This window comes from Pecten maximus, chromosome 9 (genome assembly GCF_902652985.1).
Source record: "Pecten maximus chromosome 9, xPecMax1.1, whole genome shotgun sequence".
In the NCBI taxonomy this organism is placed as follows: Eukaryota; Metazoa; Mollusca; class Bivalvia; order Pectinida; family Pectinidae; genus Pecten; species Pecten maximus.
Window position 1 is genome coordinate 23,242,890 of NC_047023.1, and position 23,680 is coordinate 23,266,569.

At 32.8% G+C, this 23,680-nt stretch overlaps 2 protein-coding genes across 9 annotated transcripts in view; both read left to right on the forward strand.

Moving 5' to 3' along the window:
* Nucleotides 1-43: 43 nt before the first annotated feature.
* Nucleotides 44-5,641, forward strand: LOC117334696 (organic cation transporter protein-like; the record flags this gene model as incomplete). Its single annotated transcript, XM_033894458.1, is given in 6 exon segments — nucleotides 44-310; nucleotides 728-862; nucleotides 1,131-1,216; nucleotides 1,629-1,749; nucleotides 2,499-2,571; nucleotides 2,844-5,641. Coding segments are annotated over 6 exon segments (892 nt in total), but the record flags the coding sequence as incomplete, so codon positions are not given.
* Nucleotides 5,642-12,436: 6,795 nt separating this feature from the next.
* The window catches only part of LOC117334354 (WD repeat-containing protein 93-like), a 38,915-nt gene continuing 27,671 nt past the window's right edge, over nucleotides 12,437-23,680 (forward strand). For all 8 annotated transcript variants that reach the window (XR_004534133.1, XM_033893920.1, XM_033893921.1 and 5 more), the window contains exons 1-6: nucleotides 12,437-12,843; nucleotides 13,660-13,861; nucleotides 14,173-14,240; nucleotides 20,366-20,447; nucleotides 20,993-21,111; nucleotides 22,397-22,459. Coding sequence is in view for 7 of the 8 variants with exons in the window: in XM_033893920.1 (XP_033749811.1) it covers nucleotides 12,586-12,843; nucleotides 13,660-13,861; nucleotides 14,173-14,240; nucleotides 20,366-20,447; nucleotides 20,993-21,111; nucleotides 22,397-22,459 (792 nt within the window). In the remaining variant the exon portion in view is untranslated. The remainder of the gene's footprint in view (nucleotides 12,844-13,659; nucleotides 13,862-14,172; nucleotides 14,241-20,365; nucleotides 20,448-20,992; nucleotides 21,112-22,396; nucleotides 22,460-23,680) is intronic.

Sequence of the window (23,680 nt, forward strand, 5' to 3'; positions counted from 1 at the left end):
TGATTATAATGTTTTGTAATATAAATTGTATGTCCCATTTCAGTTTCCTGCCTGAATCAATACCGTGGTTGATAGCCACGGAGAAATACTCGGAGGCGGAACAGGTTGCTAGAACAGCTGCAAAGATCAACAGAATCACCCTTCCCGACTCTCTGTTCTGTGCAAAAGTTACAGTTGTTGATACAAGCAACGAGGCAAAGAGCCAGGAGGCTCTGGTCGTAGAAAAAACACAAACAAAGAAATACACTCTGTTGGATCTGTTTAAAACTCCCAAACTGAGACGTTATACACTCATCCTGTTGTATCTCTGGTAAGTACTCATCCAGGGGGTTAATTGGCTGCATGGACTGGTTCGCCAGATACATATAATAGACAGACCCTTGTCTCTAAAATATCAAAATTACAATTTTTCCTCTTTGACGTATGTCCAATTGTAAGTTTCAAACTAAGGGAGATCAGCTTGTGTAAGCTGAATAATACTTATAAAAATTTAGTGACTAGTGGTCAGTCTTAATACATATATTTAGTCTTGTATGGAATAAAATGATATTGAGCTTCAAAATATTTGTTGCAGTGTTTAATTAATACATATTCATAGACTGGTCCATTTCTAGAATATCAAAATAATATATCAAATGAAATGTTATAATATCATAGCTGTGACTTAATATAAAGAAGATTTGATATTGTTTGAGGAATAATTATTTAGATCCTTGTTAATTTTCAGGGCAGCCAACAGCTTGAGTTACTTTGGTATTTTATTCTCCACACCAAATCTCCATGGTAACCTGTTCCTAAATCTGGGTATCAGTGGAGCTGTAGAGATACCTGCTCTTTTTATATGCATGTGGACTATGCAAGTGTAAGTATTACTTATAATAAAAGGGATTTTTATGTAAGCACAATATGAGTAACAGTATTATATATTATTATATTATTAGAAAATGTTTGTAGAGTTACTTCCCCTGATGATAGAAAAATTCATGCAAATTAAAGAAAGTAATTAATGCACAATTTCCATATATGTACATTTACATAATTATACTACAGTTAAATTATACAGTTAAATACAAGTATCAATTGGGGATACATATGAATGGTAGATGTCAATTGATCCTTTTCTGTTTTAGGTATGGTCGAAGGAGACCTCATATAGTATTTCTGCTTTTGTGTGGGGTTATGAATATTACAACTATATTTGTTCCAGATAAAACAGGTACATACATGTTTTTTTAAAAACATAATATGATCTTTTCATGCCCATTGGACATGTTTGTTTTTGTAATAAAAAACGGATGATTTCTACTATATCATAATGATTTTTGGTGGTTTAATGAGGGTAGACTGTATTTTCGTTTTTAGGATATAATTATCTGAATGCCTCACTTTTTAATGAAGTTTTGGGTATACATGGTATACTGGTAGAATTAACCTTGTACACACAAATATATATGTATTAAAAGTTTATCCATTTGTCCTTCGAACGTTCTGAAGTTTCTCTTGAATTGCAATGCAAAAATTTCCAGGGCAGGGTAACATCCTCATGTTGAGTTAAATCTTGAGTCTGACAGTTAATGATTGCCTTTTTGTAGGTATGAAGTATAACCATGTATATATTTTGTTTCCAGATTCTGGTACTGACTTATCTCCCCTGATAATTTTTCTGGCTATGGTGGGAAAGTTTGGTATAACAGCATCCTACTCTGTGGCTTACCTGTATTCATCTGAAATATTCCCAACCGTTGTCAGGTTAGTACAATGTATATATTACTGATTCAAAACATGGTCCATAGTATGTCATTAAATAGGTGCATTAAAGAACTTCTTTTACTCATTTCCATGGTGACTTGACTATATAATGATGCTCTCATACCATTAAGCTGCACATTCCATGGTTTTGTAAATCTTTCTTACAACACACTCATCACATGCTTGAAACCAAAATCTTACTTTGAATAATTGTCCCCTCACTGACAGTGTCCATACACAAATATGATGCTGAAAAATTACAAAGATAACAAAACAATATGCTGTAATTCAAAAACTATGACATCTCAAACCATATTCCTCCTACATATATCTTCAAATCCTGATGTCTTATTTTGTGAGAGTAAGTCACATGTTGATTTATTTCAAAATGTAAAAGATAAAATATTAAGATAGTTTATTAAAAGACACTTATTCTCTTACACACACTTCAAAACTGGTAATATTTTACCGTTTTTTGACATTATAACCATCTACATTACCCTATCTGTTGATAAATGTCTAAAATTTGAAGAAATACATGATGACTTTCGTGAAAACTGGAGCATTTCTATTTTTTTGGTCGGATTGACATAGTCGAATAACCGAAAAATACGACTTTTCCAACCCAATTAAATAATTTTTTTAAACATGATTCAAGAGAAAATAGTTTCAGTTTTTTAATTTTTACCCCAATAAACGAAATACCCTATTAAGCGTTACCCGATTAAGTGGAATGTACTGTATTACAGGAATCATGCTGTTGGTCTGGCATCATTCTTCGAAAACATTGGAGGCATTGCGGCTCCTCTCATTGTGTATGCCGTAAGTATTTGCTTATAAAAACATTGCCCATTAGAATGTTACTCATATTAAGACTATATTCAGAAAAGTAGTAAAGCACAAGAAAAGAACTCTTACATTTCGGTTGACTGCAAATATAAAGTTTTAAGTTCTACATGTATGAATTATATAAGTTAAAACAGATTAATGTGTTAACAGGAGCTGGAGAAAATTAATTTATATTCAGTATTTAACATATAATACAAATGTAATATTCCAATCCTTTATTAGGTTTGTACATTACCCACTTGTAGGCAACCAGTGAATCCATGAAGAAATTACCCCTAGTAATATTTGGTGTGATCACCTTGGTGGCCGGAATACTGTGTTTCTTCCTTCCTGAAACACATCAATGTCCTCTGCCAGAAACCATCGAGGAGGTGGAAAAACTGAGTAATAAAACAAGAAACAGGCGGAAACCAGACGGTACAAACACAAATGATGATGATGGTACACGACTGTAATATGACACACCAGAGAGTACAGATTTTTGTTTGTTTCATCATTTCCTTATCCCGGTCAGTGATACATTTCATTGAACTTTCATTGTTCATGCAATTATTGAGGGTTAATCATATTTGTTTCTAATAAATGAAGAAATACTTTTGTGCTTTAGTAGGTAAGTGCTAATTTGTTTAGAATTTAATCTGATTTGATAAGGGTTAATCCAGAGTTATTTGTTAACTGGAAGGGGTTACATGGTGCTAGGTTGTTTGTGTAAACTAATTATGATGCAGCCTCCTTATTTTTTGACATTTTCACTCAGTTTTTTAGCACGATGGCTCCATTGTAGCTTATAGTGTGACCTCTGGTTTGAAAAGGAACCTTGTGGACAGGATATCTCAAGTTATACATTATCGACTGTAATCAAAGGTGGGGTGTCTATTTGGGCCCTCTGGTATTTAACTATATCACAGATCAATTGTATTTTTGTATATAAATACATTGAAGTTAGATGGTCATGATAAGACATAAAATTAAGGTCAGGTCAGAGGCCAAATAGTGATCGATAAGGACAGGATTGCTATTTTTGAAGAATTAAAATAAGATTAATTTCTTCTGTGTCTACTGATTGGCAAACACGTACAGTGCATTCTGGGAAAATATATGGCTGACTTAAGCTTCTCCACTTCAAATTGAAAAGTATTCTATATGAAAAGAAAGGTATTTAGATGATGTTTATTTATTTTCCAAACTTATTTATGATATAGTAAATGCTTTTTCATTATATTTACCTATGTCAGATATTTTATATTCCTTGGACAGCATCTCAGTCGACTGCTAGGACTGATCAAATGCCGTGATCTCTGCATATACTTTATGTATATATGTATTTTTGTTGTGGGAGGTGACAAAAGGGGTTCCTTTATCTTCAGAGTTTATATTTTTGATACTATTAGATTATTTACAGTTTAATTTGATATGGTTTACAAATACATGTACCTATGTACATTTATTGCATAATTACTAACAGTGCCATATGTTTTGCTTATGACCTTTAATTATAAACATGACACCATTGATAGCAATAGACATGAGGGAATCTGTATGATCATAGCCAATATGATGAAATTTTAGTTTTCAAGAATGAAATGGTCAATGAAGGGGTGATTCTTGGAATTTTCAAAAAAAAGAAAAAAAAAGTTTTTTGTATTAAATGGCAAAAATAAAGGAATTTCAGTTTTCAAGAATTTCTGGGATTTGATCTACAAACATATCTATCAAATTATTTCATATCAGATTTATTAAGCTTGCCCTAGATTTTTAATTTCAATTTACCAGAATCTCCATTCTAAAAGCAAAACATTATATCCATTCTTGTCAGATTTCCCCCAGCGATGTTTGGGTTGTTTGTCACATTCTTATCAATCCCTATCAATCACAATATTTTCAGTGAAAAGGTATAATGATTTATTATTTAAACAGGATAACTTTCTGCATGATTATGTTTATTCCAGTCCAATTTTACAAAGTTTAACAATCATTACTGTGGGAATCTGAGTTCATTGTAACTATATATCACATTAAATGATATTATAGCGTTTACACTGTCACAAAGTTTATAAGGTGAAATAGAATGTACATGTATTTGTTTTCCTTGTACAATGATTTAACCTAGATTTATATTGTGTGTTGTTGGTGAAGCAGAAGATGCTTACCTGTATAAATGAGCATTCTACAACACCTGGTCTCTTCTACAGCTACAGCTGCAGGAATCACAATGATATGGCAGTTTGATGGTATGTACACTCTGGACCTCAGATTGACCCAAGACTTGGTGCAAATTTGAAGTCCTTAATTTGTGTATAATATAACAGAGGTCATCTATATCTAATGTAATAACTTAAGGCTGCAAGTCAGACTGGAGCTGTGTGAATACAATTTGGTGTCATGCTGACAGGACTTAGTCCGTATTAACTTTTCTGTACATTCCACACAATCCCATATTAGTTATTTGCCTTATTGACTGGTTTATGACATGTTGTGTATTTAGTTACAATGAGACATTATGTGATAATGTCCTGTTTTCTGTACATGGAATTACATATTCATGTAACAAAACATTATCGTGAGATGTAATCTTGGAGTTCTTGTCTTTTTATTCACATGCTCTCTTAAGATGTTACATATGATGTTGCTGTCTTCTTGGCAGGATTTGTTATATTACATGAAAATGTATTGCCAACATTACCACATAATTGTTTCATAAGTGTGTTTATAAAGTATGTTTGATGATCCCATTGATATGATTAATGTTATAAGTAGTTATATACAATGTACTACTATTACAGATTTATCCATTTATTTCTACAATCTATATACATGTATATGCACAGATACAGAAATGATCTGTCTCCATTCCTGGTGATTATTACATATTTTCACTAAATTACATTAGTGCTTGTGCTGTGAATTGTTTTGCTCAGAATCTTTTTCCTTTTAAACCATTGTATGTCTGCAATAATTAGATAATCAATGTGTGGGTGTTCGAATTGTAGTCAAGGTTTTGTTGTTAGATGCTGCAACTATAATAAATTTTGGATATATTACACCCAGGACTTTATCTTATTCTTTAATATATAATTCCAACTGAGACAACCATATTGGTTATACTATACAGTCAAACCTGTATTAAGCGGCCACCCAAGGGACCGACAGATATTGGCTGCTTAAGACAGGTGGCTGCTTAAACCAGGTTGGCCAGAAATGGCCTGTTGCCCAATTCTTTTTCAAAAGTTTATAGCATTTATCATATTATAATGCACTTATTGATTTTGATAACAATATACCATGTACAGTGTATTTTGAAATGAATACCAACAAAGATCAAAGTTTTAATGCATTTGATAAAAATATCTAGTCATGTGACCATCGCGGATGTCTACTTCCAGACAGAATGGCCGCTGAATACAGGACGATACAACGACTCGGGGCAGATTTTTGTGGCCGTTGGCCACATAAGACAGGTGACCGCTTATTCAAGGTTCATTATATAGTGTTTTCCATCGGGCGGACCACAGAATGGCCGCTTATTCAAGGTGGCCGCTTATTCAAGGTGGCCGTTAGAGCAGGTTTGACTGTATGTGTATATATATGTCGTTAATAGACTTTAATATATAAAGCCAACTGAGACAACCATATTGGTTATATATGTCATTAATAAAGCTTATAAAAGAGTTATATCGTTAGGATGTTAAAATATAAAATAGACAGAATGTCACTTGTCACTATGTAAATGCTACCTTGATATTGTACCTTTATGGGAAACTACAATCTAAGAGAATGAGAATTCTTCATTTTCAGTCAATCCAACCCAAATCTTGATAGGACTAGTACTGTATCTGATGTCCCACTTTGAGAGATGCCATGATGTGCCCTGTAGTAATCATGATGTCTGTATGCGTCTTCCAGACTGCAAACCCAACCACTTCTTGTTAGCTGCTGCACAATATTTTCAGTACCGTAGGGGCTTATTAGTTCATCTGACCCGAAGGGTCAGGATGACCTATAGTCATCATGCTTCGTCCGTCGTCGTACGCCGTCCGCCGTCCGCCGTCCGTAAACTTTTCACATTTCAAACTTCTTCTCAAGTTCCACCAGTGGGATTGAGCTGAAACTTGCCTGAAATGATCCTGAGATGGTCCTGACCAAGTGTTGTTATTTTTCGGGTTGGTCCGAAATCCAAGATGGCCACCATAGCTGCCATTTTGAAAACACATTTTAAACTTCTTCTCATGTTCCACCAGTGCTATTGAGCTGAAACTTGCCTGAAATGATCCTGATATGGTCCTGACCAAGTGTTGTTATTTTTCGGGTCGGTCCGAAATACAAGATGGCCGCCATAGCCGCCATCTTCAAAAACACATTTTAAACTTCTTCTCACATTCCACCAGTGCTATTGAGCTGAAACTTGCCTGAAATGATCCTGATATGATCCCGACCAAGTGTTGTTATTTTTCATGTCGATCAGAAATCCAAGATGGCCGCCGTGGCCGCCATCTTGAAAAACACATTTTAAATTTCTTCTCAAGTTCCACCAGTGCTATTGAGCTGAAACTTGCCTGAAATGATCCTGATATGATCCTGACCAAGTGTTGTTATTTTTCGGGCCGATCCGAAATCCAAGATGGCCGCCATAGCCACCATCTTGAAAAACACATTTTAAACTTCTTCTCAAGTTCCACTTGTGCTATTGAGCTGAAACTTGCCTGAAATGATCCTGATATGATCCCGACCAAGTGTTGTTATTTTTCGGGTCGATCCGAAATCCAAGATGGCCGCCATAGCCACCATCTTGAAAAACACATTTTAAACTTCTTCTCAGGTTCCACCACTGCTGTTGGGCTGAAACTTGCCAGAAATGATCCTGAGATGATCCCCACCAAGTGGTGTTATGTTTCGGGCCGATTCGAAATCCAAGATGGCCACCATAACCGCCATCTTGAAAAACACATTTTAAACTTCTTCTCAAGTTCCACCAGTGCTGTTGGGCTGAAACTTGCCTGAAATGATCCTGATATGATCCTGACCAAGTGTTGTTATTTTTCGGGCCGATTCGAAATCCAAGATGGCCGCCATAGCCACCATCTTGAAAAACACATTTTAAACTTCTTCTCGAGTTCCACCGGTGCTATTGAGCTGAAACTTGCCCGACATGTTCCTGAGAGGATCCTGACCAAATGTTGTTATTTTTTTATTGGTCTGAAATCCAAGATGGCCGCCATCTTGAAAAACACATTTTAAACTTCTTCTCCAGTTCCATTGGTGCCATTGAGCTGGAAATGGGTGAGGATGTTAAGGAAGGAGGGCCAACAAAGTGTTGTTATTTTTCGGCCTAGTAAAATCATGACTTGGCAGCCATGGCGGCCATTTTGTTACATGATTGTGCAATCATGGTTTTCCTGAACAATGCCTATTTCAAACTTCTTCTCAAATTCCACCAGTGGGATTCAGCTCTAACTTACCAGAAATTATCCTTCGATGGTCCAGACCAAGTGTTGTTATTTATTGGGTCAGTCAGAAATCCAAGATGACCACCATGGCCAACAGTGCCACTATATACTTAAGCTTGCTACAGAGAATACATACTACAATAATATAAGCATACATGCCATACTTTCAGGAGACCAATAAGGGAGATTGATGATTTTTTTAAGGGAGTTTTGCCTAAAATAAGGGAGATTTGTGCGCGACATGAATATCAACATTTTTACTCAATTTTAAAGCAATAAACTTATTTTGATCATTTTTGATATTAATCATATTGTATATGCAAACAAAAAAAAGTTTATAAGGTAAATAATGCAATAGTATACATTCAGATTCTAAAGATTTGAAATTATTTTTTGATTTTTTTTATGTAACACAAAAAGTTTCACAGCTTTATGCATATTACATAACAGCATTTGAAAAGGGTATATTATAATAACATGTAGCTAAAGATTAAGACAAGAAAGTTAATCATTTATCAGTTTGGATTTTTCTTAAAATTAGAAAGCTTGATCCACTCTGAGGGAACACATCAGTCGGAAAAATATCACCATGAAATGTCCTGTGGGATACCTTATGTTGGACCATTTAGATATAAAAATATTCCAAGTGTGCAAGTGTATGTATGCATGAAGTCATGAGAACTGAAGATGTTCATGTTAGGAGAGCAGTAAATCTTATCACGATTCACGATCATTCTAGATTTTGTATATAATGTCTCTGTCATGGACTGTACAGTCATTGTAAACATCATGATTGACCACTACGACCACTAGATGTGCTAATTTTGATAGTCTTCTAAAAGAAAATATCGGATTTCAGCTTGCTATAATAAGGGTTTTAATTTAGAGTCAGATGACCGTTAAGGCCCCTGGGCCTCTTGTTAAACTCTGCATGTGTGTGGGATGAGAGGGGGAGCTCGAGGGGGAGGGAGGGGGAGGGGATATAAAGGAATCCGGATTCAGGATGAGGTAGTCCTTATATAGGTTTTGTCAAAACATTTTGAGATTTTGTGGTTGTAGTCATCAGCGGTCACACACCAAATAGATCTTTCCTCAAATTCCGTAAGTAGGTTCCCTTTTAAGTCCCTAGTTGTACCCTTTTGATCTTGGGACTGATCAGAATATTAAAATGGCAGACAGGCAGCCATCTTTGATTTTAACAAAAAAATGTTGTTGATATTTCTTGAGAAATACAGGAAGGATATGTCTGAAACTACATATTGTAATGAGTAGATTCCCCTTAGTCTGTATAGTTACCAGGGTAGTGATCCCATTCGATTTTTAATCGGATCATAAAAGCAAAATGATCCAGAAGTGACCATCCTGGATTTCCACAATTGAAGTTTGTCATTGAGTTTTGAGAGTTGAAGTTATGATATCTCTATTTCTTGAGAAAAAATGGAAGAACATACAGTATCTCAAACTCCATAATCTATGTAGGTTCTCTTAGTCCCTTGCCACGACCATTCAATTTTCATTGATTTCAATGAAACTTTGCACACGTTATTCATGAAAATGTCATGTTCTTCAGTCTCCCTGAATGTGATTAAGTGCCATTGATTCTTAATGGAGTTATTAATGGCTAATTATCTTGAAAACAGTTCGTATTTTTATACATTGTATATACATATGTACTTTGCAGTAAATTGCAAAGCATGGATGTAAGCCACATATCCGACAAACTTTAGATGTTTAGATGTCAAAGGTCAAAGGTCATGGATGCATAATACAGTACTAGCATGGGGAAGAGATCTTACAGTACCATTGCCACTACGTGAAACATACCTCGTTCTCACTTAAATTGGTCAAGTGGTGTAATCAAACAATGCCAGTACAATAAGACATAATGTGTGTCCAGAACTGTTACTATGGAACAATAAAATATTAATGGAGGCTTCTGATTGGCCGAAATAGAAGCTTATTGTCTGATTATGGATTATGGATTATTGGTATATAAGTGTTTTGAGGGATGTCACCCTTAAAATAGGCAGATACGCGAGTTGTCTCCCTTGATTAAATATGACAAGTTTTTAATTGTTTTTTATGTATTTTTTTATCAATGATGAATGTAAATAAGTTTAATCAAGCATGATTATAAGCACATTTTGTAAAAAAAAAATTCAACCCTTATAAGTTTGCAGTGTACAGTAAAACAATTTAATGTACAGTTCTGAAAAATAAGGCACGTTTTAGATATGTAAACATAGCCAGTTAAGCCTACATATTGCCTATAATAGAGTACATGTACATGTATATATATTTGTAATCTATACATTTGCAATTTTCATACAACTCAGCAGGATAAGTAAGCTTATTTTTTCTATGTTTTTCAGACCTGTGTATACCATCTGGTAACAACTTTAAAAAAAAAAATTAAAAATTGCAAAATATCATATTTGACCCAGAAGGGCACAATTCTCTACATCATTTTTTTCTGAAACCTAGCTAGCCATTTGAAATTAAATATCTAATCTTGTTTTGACATATGTTGTACATAAAGTTTTTCTGCATTCTTACCTTCACTGTGTGGCACCATTTTTTGCTGTAGGTAAAACTAAATTTCTGGTGTAAACACACTTTTCGGAAAATCCGGAAATTTGATATCCAGAACCAATTCATTTATTTTAGTTTTAACAAGTGTGAAGCCTGTATGTACTGTACAGTCGAACCTGTGTATAAAGGACACCTAAGGGACAAGGCAAAAGTGTCCTTTATAGAGAGGTGTCCTTTATATAGAGGTTCAATGAGTTATGTCTCTTATAAACGAAGAATTAACAAACCAAAGTCTGATTACAGTACACTTTATATCTCCTGATTATTATACATATTGTATTTAAACACTAAAACAAATGAATTAAAAAAAAAAATGATGGGAAGTGCGGGTATTAGCCATAATGGTTTACAGTTCTAGGGCCTGTTAAAAATGTTTATGTAGACAAGTTGGTTTGTCAGTTTTTAAATGTAATATTTCAAACATATAGGGTACCGGTCATCTTGACGGACCTGCAAATGTTAATACAGGCCTTGGACGTCTTTGTCTAGGCTAGTCGTCTTAAAAAAACCGATATAAAATCGCCAGGTCCGTCTTTATTACATTAAAGGATCGAATAACACCGGTCCAACTGGACCAACCGTTTGGACCGCAAAAACGAAAACGGCCCTAATCTTGACTGTAAACCAGAATGCAAAATGGCTGACAGGTAGACATCTTGATTTTGACATTAGATTAAATTATTTTTATGAGGTGTACTGGATTTATATTTCTAAATCTTCATGTTTATGTGTAGGTTCCCTTTGGTCCCTATATAGTTGTGCCCATTCAATTTTGAGTCAGAACTGGAAATCAAAATAGTGGACAGATGGCCATCTTGGATTTTGACAGTTGAATTTTATTATTAATATATCTCAGAAAGTTTTACTTAAATCTTTCTTAGATTCCATATCCATGCAGGTTTCCTATCTTATTAAATGATTAAGAGGATGAGGGGAAAGAAGAGAAAAGAACAGGCTTTCAAAGGACTGATACTTAAAGATTATAGTGGGTGCCAATTATATATAAGAATCCCACTGTTTTTATAATATAGCAGTATTGCCCCCTTTTGTTATGATTATCGTGTCTCGACAATTCATTCAGTTTTCATCCAAAATTTTTTAAACTTAACATTTTGGTTATAATTAAGTCATTTTGTATACAAAAAATTCGGACATGAAAAAAAACCTATTTTTAAGAACAATTCTCAAGTTGTCTCTGAAAAAGATAAATGATATACTCTTAGACCTTGTAATCTAAAAAGAGACATATCATGATTCAATTTTCATTAAAGAATGACATTTAAATTATTTCACTGTCATCAAATATCAACACACAAGTTGATGTGTGGTCTTCCTAGAAAGTTGGTTGTTTACAAGAGTGGAAATAGATTTCCTATTTATATAGTTAACGTACAGTACCCTTGACCTTTGGTAAGGTCTTGAGGTAAGGGAGATCTTAATTAAGTTTGAGTTTAATCGGCCCAAGGAAACTTATAAGTTATCTCACGGAAACTTTTTTTTCTATTTTTAAAAACTGACCTTGACCTTTGACTTTCAGACCTTAAAAGCAATCCCAAGCAAGCACTTATGATAAGGAAAGTCTGTGTGAATTTGATTGGTAGAAGGAAACTTGAGTTATTGCATTGAAACTTTTTGCATGCGACACAAATATCATGGATGATACAGTGGAGATTGTTGCTAAATGTAAGCAAACGGTTAACGGTTACCGTTTGCTTACATTTAGCGGTTGGATTTTTCTACTTCCGGTTTGATCAGTCCGGCCAGTCTAATGGTAGAGTTCCAGTTTGTTGTCGTTTCCGGTGTCATGGCCGACTTGGTTACGGATGGCACCTGTTTATAGCAGCAATATTCCATATTTTGCACAGAAACGACGTTTAAATTGTTATATTAATTTATGATTATTTTCTTAAGATATCTTATGTTTATTTCGACTTGATTCAAACGCCAAACCATGCCTGTTTACCTAAGGAAAAACGTAAATTATACACCTCCGTCTCTAGATCAGATTCCAGTTGAACAAGAAGATGACTATGTTCAAGACCCGGAACAGCTCAAGGATCACCTACCTCAGCCATATCGTATGCTGGACAAAGTTTTGAACAAAGTATTTGAAGATGCATGGGCCATCATCGAACAGAGAGAAAATGCTGCCTTGGAAGAGGCTCGGAGATTTAAACCACCACAGTTTGATTATGAAGAAGCAGTTGAGGTAAATTGTGCGGTCCACCTAATGAGTGACCACAAAATTGTGAGATATCATTTTTGTTCCGCCAGACAGTGCAGGATACCAGTCGATAGTATTTTTGTTTCCGATTTCAATTGATTTATTTCATTAATTTTCTAATATGATGTAACCGTTCTATACGTTAATGTCACATGTATTTGTGGACATGATTATGATGTTTTTAATTAAAATGTTACGTTATAGACGAGTAAATTATTTTATTATGATCGCATGGTTAATTTAAAAACTGATATATCATACCTTGGCCTAGCCCGAGTTTCCTCTGGCCCTGACACCATGTCTGGTGTAGGATGATGTAGGGCCAGAGGAAACTCGGGGCTAACCTTGACCTTATAAATACCAATTTATAATGCCAAGTACAATTGTATGATATACATACATGTATATACTTTTTTAATGTGGTTCATGTTTGTCTATAATATGAAAATCTATCCACTATGATACATGTATATTGTCTATGAATGGTGTCAGTTAATTTATAATTAGTGTCTGTAATTTATTTAAGCTACCAATGTTGACAAAGTAGATATTAATAATTTCTTTAGGTTAAATTTCTATTACTAAGCAGTGAACCAATATAGCTTATGTTTCTTCCTTAGTCTGTGCACGAGAACAATACGGAGAGACAAATATCCAGTCTTTAGGTTTATAAACTGTAAATAATGATTGTTAAGCACCAATATATATATACACGTATCAAGAACAGAATTTCCTTGACACTTATCATTTCATATTAATTTTTGGTTTATATGAAAAAAAAGATTCCATTCTGTCTTTCAGCCTCTTGGTGGAGCCACAAGCATTAATTGCAGCAGTGATGGGAAGATTGTGTTTGTGGGACTGCCAAATGGAATAGCAGTGCTTGACTCTGTTACTAGACACAGAATTTGTGCTTGGGAAGAAGACAAAGTAGAAATCATCCGCTTAAAGACCTATCCCATCGCAGAAAGCATGCATCTGATTGTAAGCCTTGATGACATGGGTAAGTGAGAATCAGCTAATTGAAGAGTTAATTCTTTTGGGGAGCATTACAGAGAAATGCATTTGGTATGGTACTATGTTGTATTTAGGTAGAGTATTAATCAATTTGATTGTAATTTACACTTCATTGATTGAATTCATGCAGAGATTGAATCTTGACAGTGCAGAATTTTTTCTTTTTTTGGGGGGAAAACTGGGGTTATTGATGTATTTTATGAATATATTATGATCAACCAGCAATGGATTAATCAAACCAACGCTATATGTTCTTGTGTATATAAGCAATATAAATTTGTTTTGTAAATTTTTCAGGTCTGGCTAGACTTCATGCTTTTGCTGGAGAAAGACTGTTCCTTTTAAAGTTGCTGAATGAAGCACAGGTATACTATTATATAATGGCAATACAGTGTTTTATCATTATACTGCCAACATGTTATGGTGTTGTCATCATAATGAAACTACACTTCATTTTTATATTATGCATTTGATGATATACAGTGTATGATAGTGTATGATAATACACTATAATAATGTAAAGGAAACAACATTTAATCAGTAAATGGTACATTAAAAATGTTCTATTCTGTTTAGAATGGAATGAATAATCGCAGCAAAATGCTTTTTCACTCTGATAATTAAAATAATGTGTCGTAGACCAGATATGTTTACTGTAATATTTAATGTTATGTGTATCACCACAAAAAAGAGGGCAGTTTTGTTTCTCCCTAATCATGATATATAAATACATTGTTAACAGACATTTCCATTGTCTCGGAATGCCCCTGTCACCCCCAAACCTAAAATGGAGAAAAATTGTGTCATTTGATGGAGTTAGTATAAAAAAGTAGTCCTAAAATCGTGCTTATTCTTGTTTTTGTCAACATTTAAGAGAATTAATGTCTTAAATTCTTATTGTTTTTCATAAAGGAGATTTTAGCACCAGTAAGTTTGTGTGTTTGAATGAAAGTGTGTCTTACATGATTAATTTATTGAATTTTAAGTCTTTTGATGATCTGTGTTTATCATAACAGAATATTTTGTAAAAAAATTACTGAAATACATTGTTTACATTTGTAGACACTAGGATATAATTATCATCTCATGAAATTAGTAAAAGATATTATACTGATAGAATACATAAGTCATTAATAAAATATATATAATATTCATAAAAAAAGTTAAAAAATAAATATGTGTATGTATGACTATAAATACATTAGTTTATGTGGTAGAATTGAACTCAAATAAAAATGAGGAGGACCTATTGTTTATTTTAGCAGCCTCTGATTTTCTTTATGATTTACCATCATTATTTCTTGTTTAATAGAGAAATGAATTTATAGTAGCAATTTCATTCAAATCAGTTTTAAAACATAAATGATTATGTGATACACATTTTATATCTTTTTAAGGAACCAGTTGAAACAACTGTAAGTTTATGCAATGTATGGATGTGCCTCACAAAAATTTCAACTATTTTTATTATTGACATTTTACATGGCTTCATGATTCTTATATACATTCAGTATGGTAATTGGTATAACATTTAATGGTAAAAAATTGGTAGTATTTAGATTAGATTTATTTTTATACATATTATTTTAAATGTTGCAAGGAAGTTGTTGAAAGAAAATATGAAATATTCAATTATTGATTCATTATCTTACAATAATTTTACAATAGTTCTACACAAGCAAACACTAGGTGGGCTGTGTGAAGATTTTTACAACTCCCAGATGAAGATGAGAATTGTTATGCCCTCACATAAACTTCTGTAAGACATAACTGGAATGTGAGGATTGAACATGTTTGTTTAAGTTCTTATTTTTTCCAATTAAAAAGTGTTTTATTTTGTCTAATTAAAAGGATGGTGTTGATGCAGTAAGTGTATTTTACAAGCATGCCTTTTCTCTTTATATTCAGTAAACTTACAAAAATAATATTTACATTGTCAATAAAAGCATCCTTATATATAAAAACTTAATGAAAGTACCTTAATTCAACAATGATTTTTTTGTATCATTAGTTTATATCAGATTATGTCAATTTAAATCTTAATGTTAATATGTAAATACACCGTTAGTACTAAAGATGGTCCCATTCTACTTACCTGGTATGTTTTGTACTATCAAAAACAACAAGTTTACCACAACTTCATTTGATAAAGTAACTGATGATGTATACTATATGTTTGCATTTTGATAAAGTTGAAGTCATTTTATGTAATATATCACATAAATAAGTACATAAAAAAATATAAATGTATCATACGATAATTCTCAAATGAAATGAACTCTTAAGTTATTGTTAAAATAACTCCCATTGACTTAAACTCTGGAGAATGAAGTGTTGAGATAAAAGTAAATAAAAAAAGCTGATTAAGCTCCTTGGTTACCCGTTAGATGTTTGGTCACATACCAGCACATGTTGCTAGACACATCAGGACTTTTTTCTATCCTATTTTAGTATTTAAATATTGCTATTGAATCTTATTATAGGAATTACTAGAATCGGTAAGTCAGCTATGCCAGAGATCAATTATAACATCTGATCTCGTGGTTGCTATGGTGAAGAGAGACTTATTTTTCTTATTTTGACATTTTGACATTTTGAAGGACAAGGCTGTGTTCAAAAGAATATTTAAATGTCAGTAATCTGTGGAATGGGGTTGTTTTATAGGCTTATTGTGATGGCATATTTGTATTTCTGTTTGTATATTTATCAACATCAAGTTTGTGTGTTCAGATGGAAGACATTTATTATTTTAACTCAAAAAATGATGGTGTTTGCTTTATTAAGATCAGCTGCTAACACTTGTGTTTTATTATCTTAAATTAAGACAATTTAGAAATTAATTACATAGTAGATATGACTAATTGTGATTTGTATTGGCTTTTGTTTTCTGGATAACAATTTAGTGTAATTACAACTTGTGGTTATTGTTCATGTTGTACATCGTGTTGTTTGTATTTATGTACCTGCAGTGGGTACCTTTATCTTTTGTATTGAGATTTCTTTCTTATTCCCAACACTGAGAAGCACAACTTTTTTAATTATATCTGTAACTCTATCTTACAGAACTTAAATGTGTACATTTTTGCACCTGAAAATTTAAGCCACCAATCAATCGAATTTGCTTATTGAGTTTCAACTCATCTTAAAGTCTAAATCACCATTTTGATTTTAGGCAAAAATTGTTTCTTTAGTTAGTACATTGTTGGCTGTGGTAATACATACCCATACATTTTCATTTTATCATTTAAGCATTGATGTCATTTTTTTTTAGTTTCATCGGGGTATGAAACAAATTTTGTTTGCAAACTGTATGAATCTGCATAGCGGATTCTTACAGAAGTTTGCAAACAAAATTTGTTTCATACCCCCCGATGAAACTAAAAAAAAATTGACATCAACGCTTATAATTAATTTTTGAAAATGATTTTCTAATTTAAAACATGTTTTATGTACAATTTTACTGGTTTTAAATGGGATTCTTTTTCTCAAATCAATACTCACCGTCAATTGTCGTATTGTGACCTCACATTTTTCGTGCCATTCTCGAAATTTCTTTCATAGAAGAATGAAAAGAATTTTTCGACCAATCACATTTGAGTATTTACCATGAAAACAAAGAAAAATTAATTATAAAGAGTATAATATTTGGAAACCTTGTGTAATTTATTATTATGCATTGTTTCCTAATATTATAGATAATATTGGTTAGTGGTTACTGGAGAAATATTGATTTGTTGATTAGTGGAAAAATCAGAAGTTGATACATGTATATCTTATTTTTTGCTGGAGAATTCACTGGTGGGTTGATATAAAAGTCACTGTGGAAATATAATCATGTGTATGGAAGAATGTTTAACACCTGAGAAAAGCCAATATATAGGTCTCTGGAAGGTGTCCATTGTAGTGAGTGAAGTCTAAAGGTTGTTAAACCTCTGAAAAGCAGGAATAAGTTTTACCACAGAATACCCTTTAAGAGCAAGTTAATGTTTAAGAAAAGCCTCAAGTTTTAGGAGAGAGTTAAAATAGAAATTCAGCATGTTATTTTGTACAATAACACCTGGGAAAAGAAAGAGTTAGAAAGAGTTAATAAATTACAAGTACAGTCAAACCTGCCTTAGCGACCACCTGAATTAAACGACTTCCTTTCATATGCGACCGTATTTTTTCCTCCCAACGTTATTTACTATACTAGTGACCTGAATTAAGCGACTACCTGTCAGACGCGACTAACGACCATCATTTCCGTGTCCCAAATGCTGAAAAACGACTTTTTTCAGCGACTTTCCGAGTTTTAAAACGGAAGCAGAAGTCATAATCAAGAAGAAACCGGACGAACTTGTCTGCTTTCAAAGATTAAAAAATACTTTAGAAATGTATGAAATGTCTTATTCTGTCTCAAAAAATGTATTGAATTTATTATCTTTGCCCTGATAACACCCAAAAACGAACGAAACTGTACTTTACTTCTAAAGAATGAAAGGAGATGGGATATGGCGAAAAAACGTCCTCGCCATTCAGACGATTTTCACGAAATTTTGATAGATAAAAATACAAACATTTGCTTGACAAGTATGAAAAAGAGTGAATAAACAGTCAACTTACTGTTTAACTGAAATTTATGTTCTTTTTGAGACATTAGGACAGATATTTGCCAGTTAAAAACGTCTCCATCGTTATGAAGGAAATGCAGTTACGTGACTAATAATCCGGACGGAAGTCCGGACCAGGAATTCAGGAATGAAAAAAATAAAAAAAAAATTTTTTTTTGTAAATGTATCCGGCACTAGAAATAATCAAATTAGCCATTCAAACTCTTTGATTATTTTTTGTATTTTAAAATTTAAAAAATTATTGTAACATGCTAAAAGAATTTAAATATATATATTAATGAAAATAAAGAAACTGAATTAAATTTAAAAAAATAGATATTGTACTACATATGTAGAAATGGGGATATTTCTATATATTGTCCATTATTAATATTATAAGCATTTTATTTCATTAAGTGAATAGTGATTTTTTTTTTTTCTTTTTCTTTTTTTTCTTTCGTTTTCCTCAAGAGGTCTCTTACAGATTTGATTATATTCACAATCTTAATTGATGACTGAGGTAATTCCTTTTCATATATGTACTAATATTTGTAGCTGTTAAATTTTACATATGTGGCAGACTAATCATGAACTTTCCTTTTCGGGTAATTTTCTTTGAACCTGGATTAAGAGACCACCTGTCATATGTGACCTTTTTTATTGACTCCCTTGGAAGGTCACATATGACAGGTTTGACTGTATTTTAAATATGTCAGAAAGGGGCCGGGGCTGCACATGCAATCTCACCCTTTTACACCACCTCCATCATGGTACCTTCCCTAGATTTATGATTAGCCTTTCAATGTTAATCAATTGATACCTTGTAGTCATACATGTACCATTGACAGCCAAGGACAAAATCTGTCGCAGGCCGGCTGGGTGTAAGTAGTGTGATAGTAGCCATAAAGGACTAGGTGCTTCATTGTGGCCTGTGGTAGATTCCATATAATACTACACTGAAGAATTCCAACTTTAAATAAACCCACAAAATATGCATAACTAATGCTGAAAATACCCGATTTTCCTTGCCAGGTCCAGACTATAAGTCACTCTGACAGCTAGATCAGCTGATAATTTAATCCCAGGGAATAATGAAAAGGAACCAATGATATTGTTTCTTAGCAGGCTCAGTATTTTGAGTTGTGCAAATATGGATGAGAAAAAATCTAAGTCAGCCTTATAAAGTAAATAAGTGTGCTTTAATATAAAAACAAAAATATATTAATTTACAATTTTTAGTCAGAACATTAAGTTGTTAGCTGCTGTGTGGTTTTGACTGCAATTTTTATTGTAAGATGGCTAATGTTTTTAGTGACAGAGTTTTGGAGTTTATCATGAACAGAAATGAGGCTTAATTTGACCCTAGCTAATATTTTTAGTGACAGTTTTAGGGTTCAATTAATTTTTTTTTCATTCTACTTTTGATAGTTTTTTGGAGCAAACCAAAGTGTCTTGATTTTCATGAAATTGAGCCATGTATAATAATGTCCCGGTGTTGTGGTGACATAGAATCAGTTTGGCTATTGATGAAGTGTTACTTGTTTGCTTTTAGATATTTCACTGTGTGAATTAAGTTGTGAAAAAAATGTTTGCAGTCAATTCATTATCTGCAGGCAAACTCACCAATATAGCTTTTTGATTATTCACATAGGTTTTGTTTATAGAGTATAGTATTGTATGGACATAATTATGCCTACTGTACATGTATCATAACTCAGATAATGTAACAATAATTTCATTGAAATGTTATTCTGAAACTCTGATAATAGTGTTAACTTTGCATGGTTGTTTAATGTTTTAATTTTTAAATGAAAAAAGGACATTACCTAATTAATTCTGAAATAAAATGAGATGTGTGTTAATTGTATGATTCATTAATGTCCTTCACCTTTTCTTTATAGGAAGAAAAGTCCTCAACAAGGCTACTCATACATAAGTGTGAGGCATCGGCAGAAGGGGAATATCTTGGCTCCTTGGTGGAAAGTAAGTTTATATAGGAAGCGCCTTTCATATGATGTGTCATCAATTAATTCATAAACATTTGACTTAAAGTAATTCACATTTCTATTATATAGATATCCAGTTGTTTAAATGCAAGTATAAAGAACCTATATGGAAATTTAAATTCTATTCTGTTCAAACTTTAATTGTTTGAAAAATAATCTTCTGGTGAAGTGTGAACAACAATTTGATATTTTCTTATTAGGTTATGGATTATTATATGATTTTTTAAATAGATTATGTTTGTTTTTGTTGAGTGATATTCCTTTTATAATTATGAAAACATGCCTAAAATTTACAGTATTTCAACCTGGCCATATACATGTTTATCATCAATTATGAATATCAAAGTGTTAAAATGTTGGTTCTTCAAGTTGAATTTATTTGAACTATTATTCAAGTTATTAATGATGAAAAATAATCAGGATATTACAGCTTTTTTAACAAACAAGTTTTTATGGAGAAATGTTAACTGTAAACATTTTTATATTCATGTTTTCTATAAACAATGTAATGTTCCTTTGTAGACCCCACATCAGCGGAGGTGTGGCTGGAGATTTACCGCCTTCCCAGAGATGAGTGGATACAGGAAATAGAAAAAAGACTTGCTGATGCCCAGAAGGAACTGGAGAAGAAAGAAGGAAAGGTATTACTTTATGTCTGTATAATTTTTTACAGATTCCAACACTGACTGTAGTGGATATAAACAACACTGACTGTAGTTGATATCAACAACACTGACTGTAGTGGATATAAACAACACTGACTGTAGTGGATATAACAACACTGACTCTGGTGGATATAAACAACACTAACTCTAGTGGAAATAAACAACACTGACTCTAGTGGATATAAACAACACTGATATAGTGGATATAAACAACACTTACAGTAGTGGATATAAACAACAATGACTGTAGTTGATGTAAACAACACTGACTGTAGTGGATATAAACATCACTGACTGTAGTGGATATAAACAACACTGATATAGTGGATATAAACAACACTGACTCTAGTGGATATAAGCAACACTGACTCTAGTGGATATAAACAACACTTACAGTAGTGGATATAAACAACACTGACTCTAGTGGATATAAACAACACTTACAGTAGTGGATATAAACAACAATGACTGTAGTGGATATAAACATCACTGATATAGTGGATATAAACAACACTGACTGGTGGATATAAACAACACTGATATAGTGGATATAAACAACACTGATATAGTGGATATAAACAACACTGATATAGTGGATCTAAACAACAATGACTGTAGTGGATATAAACAACACTTACAGTAGTGGATATAAACAACAATGACTGTAGTGGATATAAACAACACTATTATAGTGGATATAAACAACACTGACTGGTGGATATAAACAACACTGATATAGTGGATATAAACAACACTTGACTCTACTGGATATATAAACAACACTTACAGTAGTGGATATAAACAACACTTACAGTAGTGGATATAAACAACAATGACTGTAGTTGATATAAACAACACTAACCATAGTGGATATAAACAACACTGACTGTAGTGCATATAAACAACACTGACTGTAGTGGATATAAACAACAATGACTGTAGTTAATGTAAACATCGCTGACTCTAGTGCATATAAACAACACTGACTGTAGTGGATATAAACAACAATGACTGTAGTTGATGTAAACATCACTGACTCTAGTGCATATAAACAACACTGACTGTAGTGGATATAAACAACGCTGATATAGTGAATATAAATCTTAATTAGTTTTCCCTTCATATTAGCTGGGATCTTCAAAAGAGGAGGTCAATTTTTTCATAGATTTGTCTTTTTTTTATAGAATTGTTTATATTTATTATTTGAAAATGAAATGGTTTAAAAATAGCAGTAGATAACATTCATTTTTATCTGTTTCAGTCTGTAGAGGAGCCCCCCACACCTGCTGCAACAGAGGAGGGGGATGGGGATGCTGAACAGCAGGTATATTGGTCCACAGACACACTAAGCCTATATACTCTTACTGTCAGTCTCAGCATTTTCATGAATGATAGATTTTGTATGTAAATTGATATGGACAACAATACCTTTAAAATTTTATTTTGTTGAATATTGATAACGTACATAATAATATAAATCAATTTTGATCTTAAAAGTGTTGAAAAATCTAGCAGGCATAAAGTACATGTCTTCATGAAAGTAATGAGATTGACATGCAGTATGTAAACTTTGTTACAGTATAAGATTGAGAAAGAATGGTATTGTTTCAGCTACAGTAATTATATATATACCAAAACAAATAAAAAAGGATAGCTAGGTCAGAATTATTTTGATTTCAGTTTGGTTTTACAAAAAAAAATGGGTACACAGGGAGGAAATATGACATAACTGGTTCTTCCTTTAAAATGTCGACAAAACCTGTGAAGTCAACAAAAAATATATGCTTTTAATAGCGGTCAAAACATATTTTTTTCTGACATAACCCTTTTTCTATCTAAGTAATCTTCCTACATGTAACCAGTGTTCTGCTTTTTGTAATCTCTAGTTTTTACTGATTAAACTGCTGAAAACAATTCGGACATATTGTATATGCATTACCACATCTGTTTTCCTTATTCAAATGAAATGTCATCATTATATTTCAGAAATATAGATATTGACAAATCACCCTACTTGATGCTTACAAATGATTTCAAATTTTAATTTCAACAATTACAACATAATATCTTCTATAAATTGTGATCAAGCAGTTACTTAAAATTATAATTTACTATTTATATTTGATGTTTTCATATTTTTAACAGAAATATAAAGAACAATGTAGCAACACATCTGTCCTTTCCATTTTTTTTTTTTTTAGAATGTACCTAAATATATATGTATGGGAAAAAGAATTGTTAATGTGTATTCCAAAATAGTGAGAGATAAGAAGTAAAATCATTATAAATTTTAGCATTAAAAATAACGATAGCCTGGGGTATTTGAGCATGATGATAACTAGTAAGGGAAATTTATAGAGTATAGAGGAATCATTTATTGTTCTTATGCCCCCGCCATGAAATGGGGACCGGAGGGGATATAGCGTTACCCATGTTCGTTCCGTCCCATACCGTCCTGTCCGTATGCAATATACGTAACTAGCTAATCTCATGATCAGGAACTGCTGATGCGATCCTCACCAAACTGTGTTTCGGGATGTCAAGT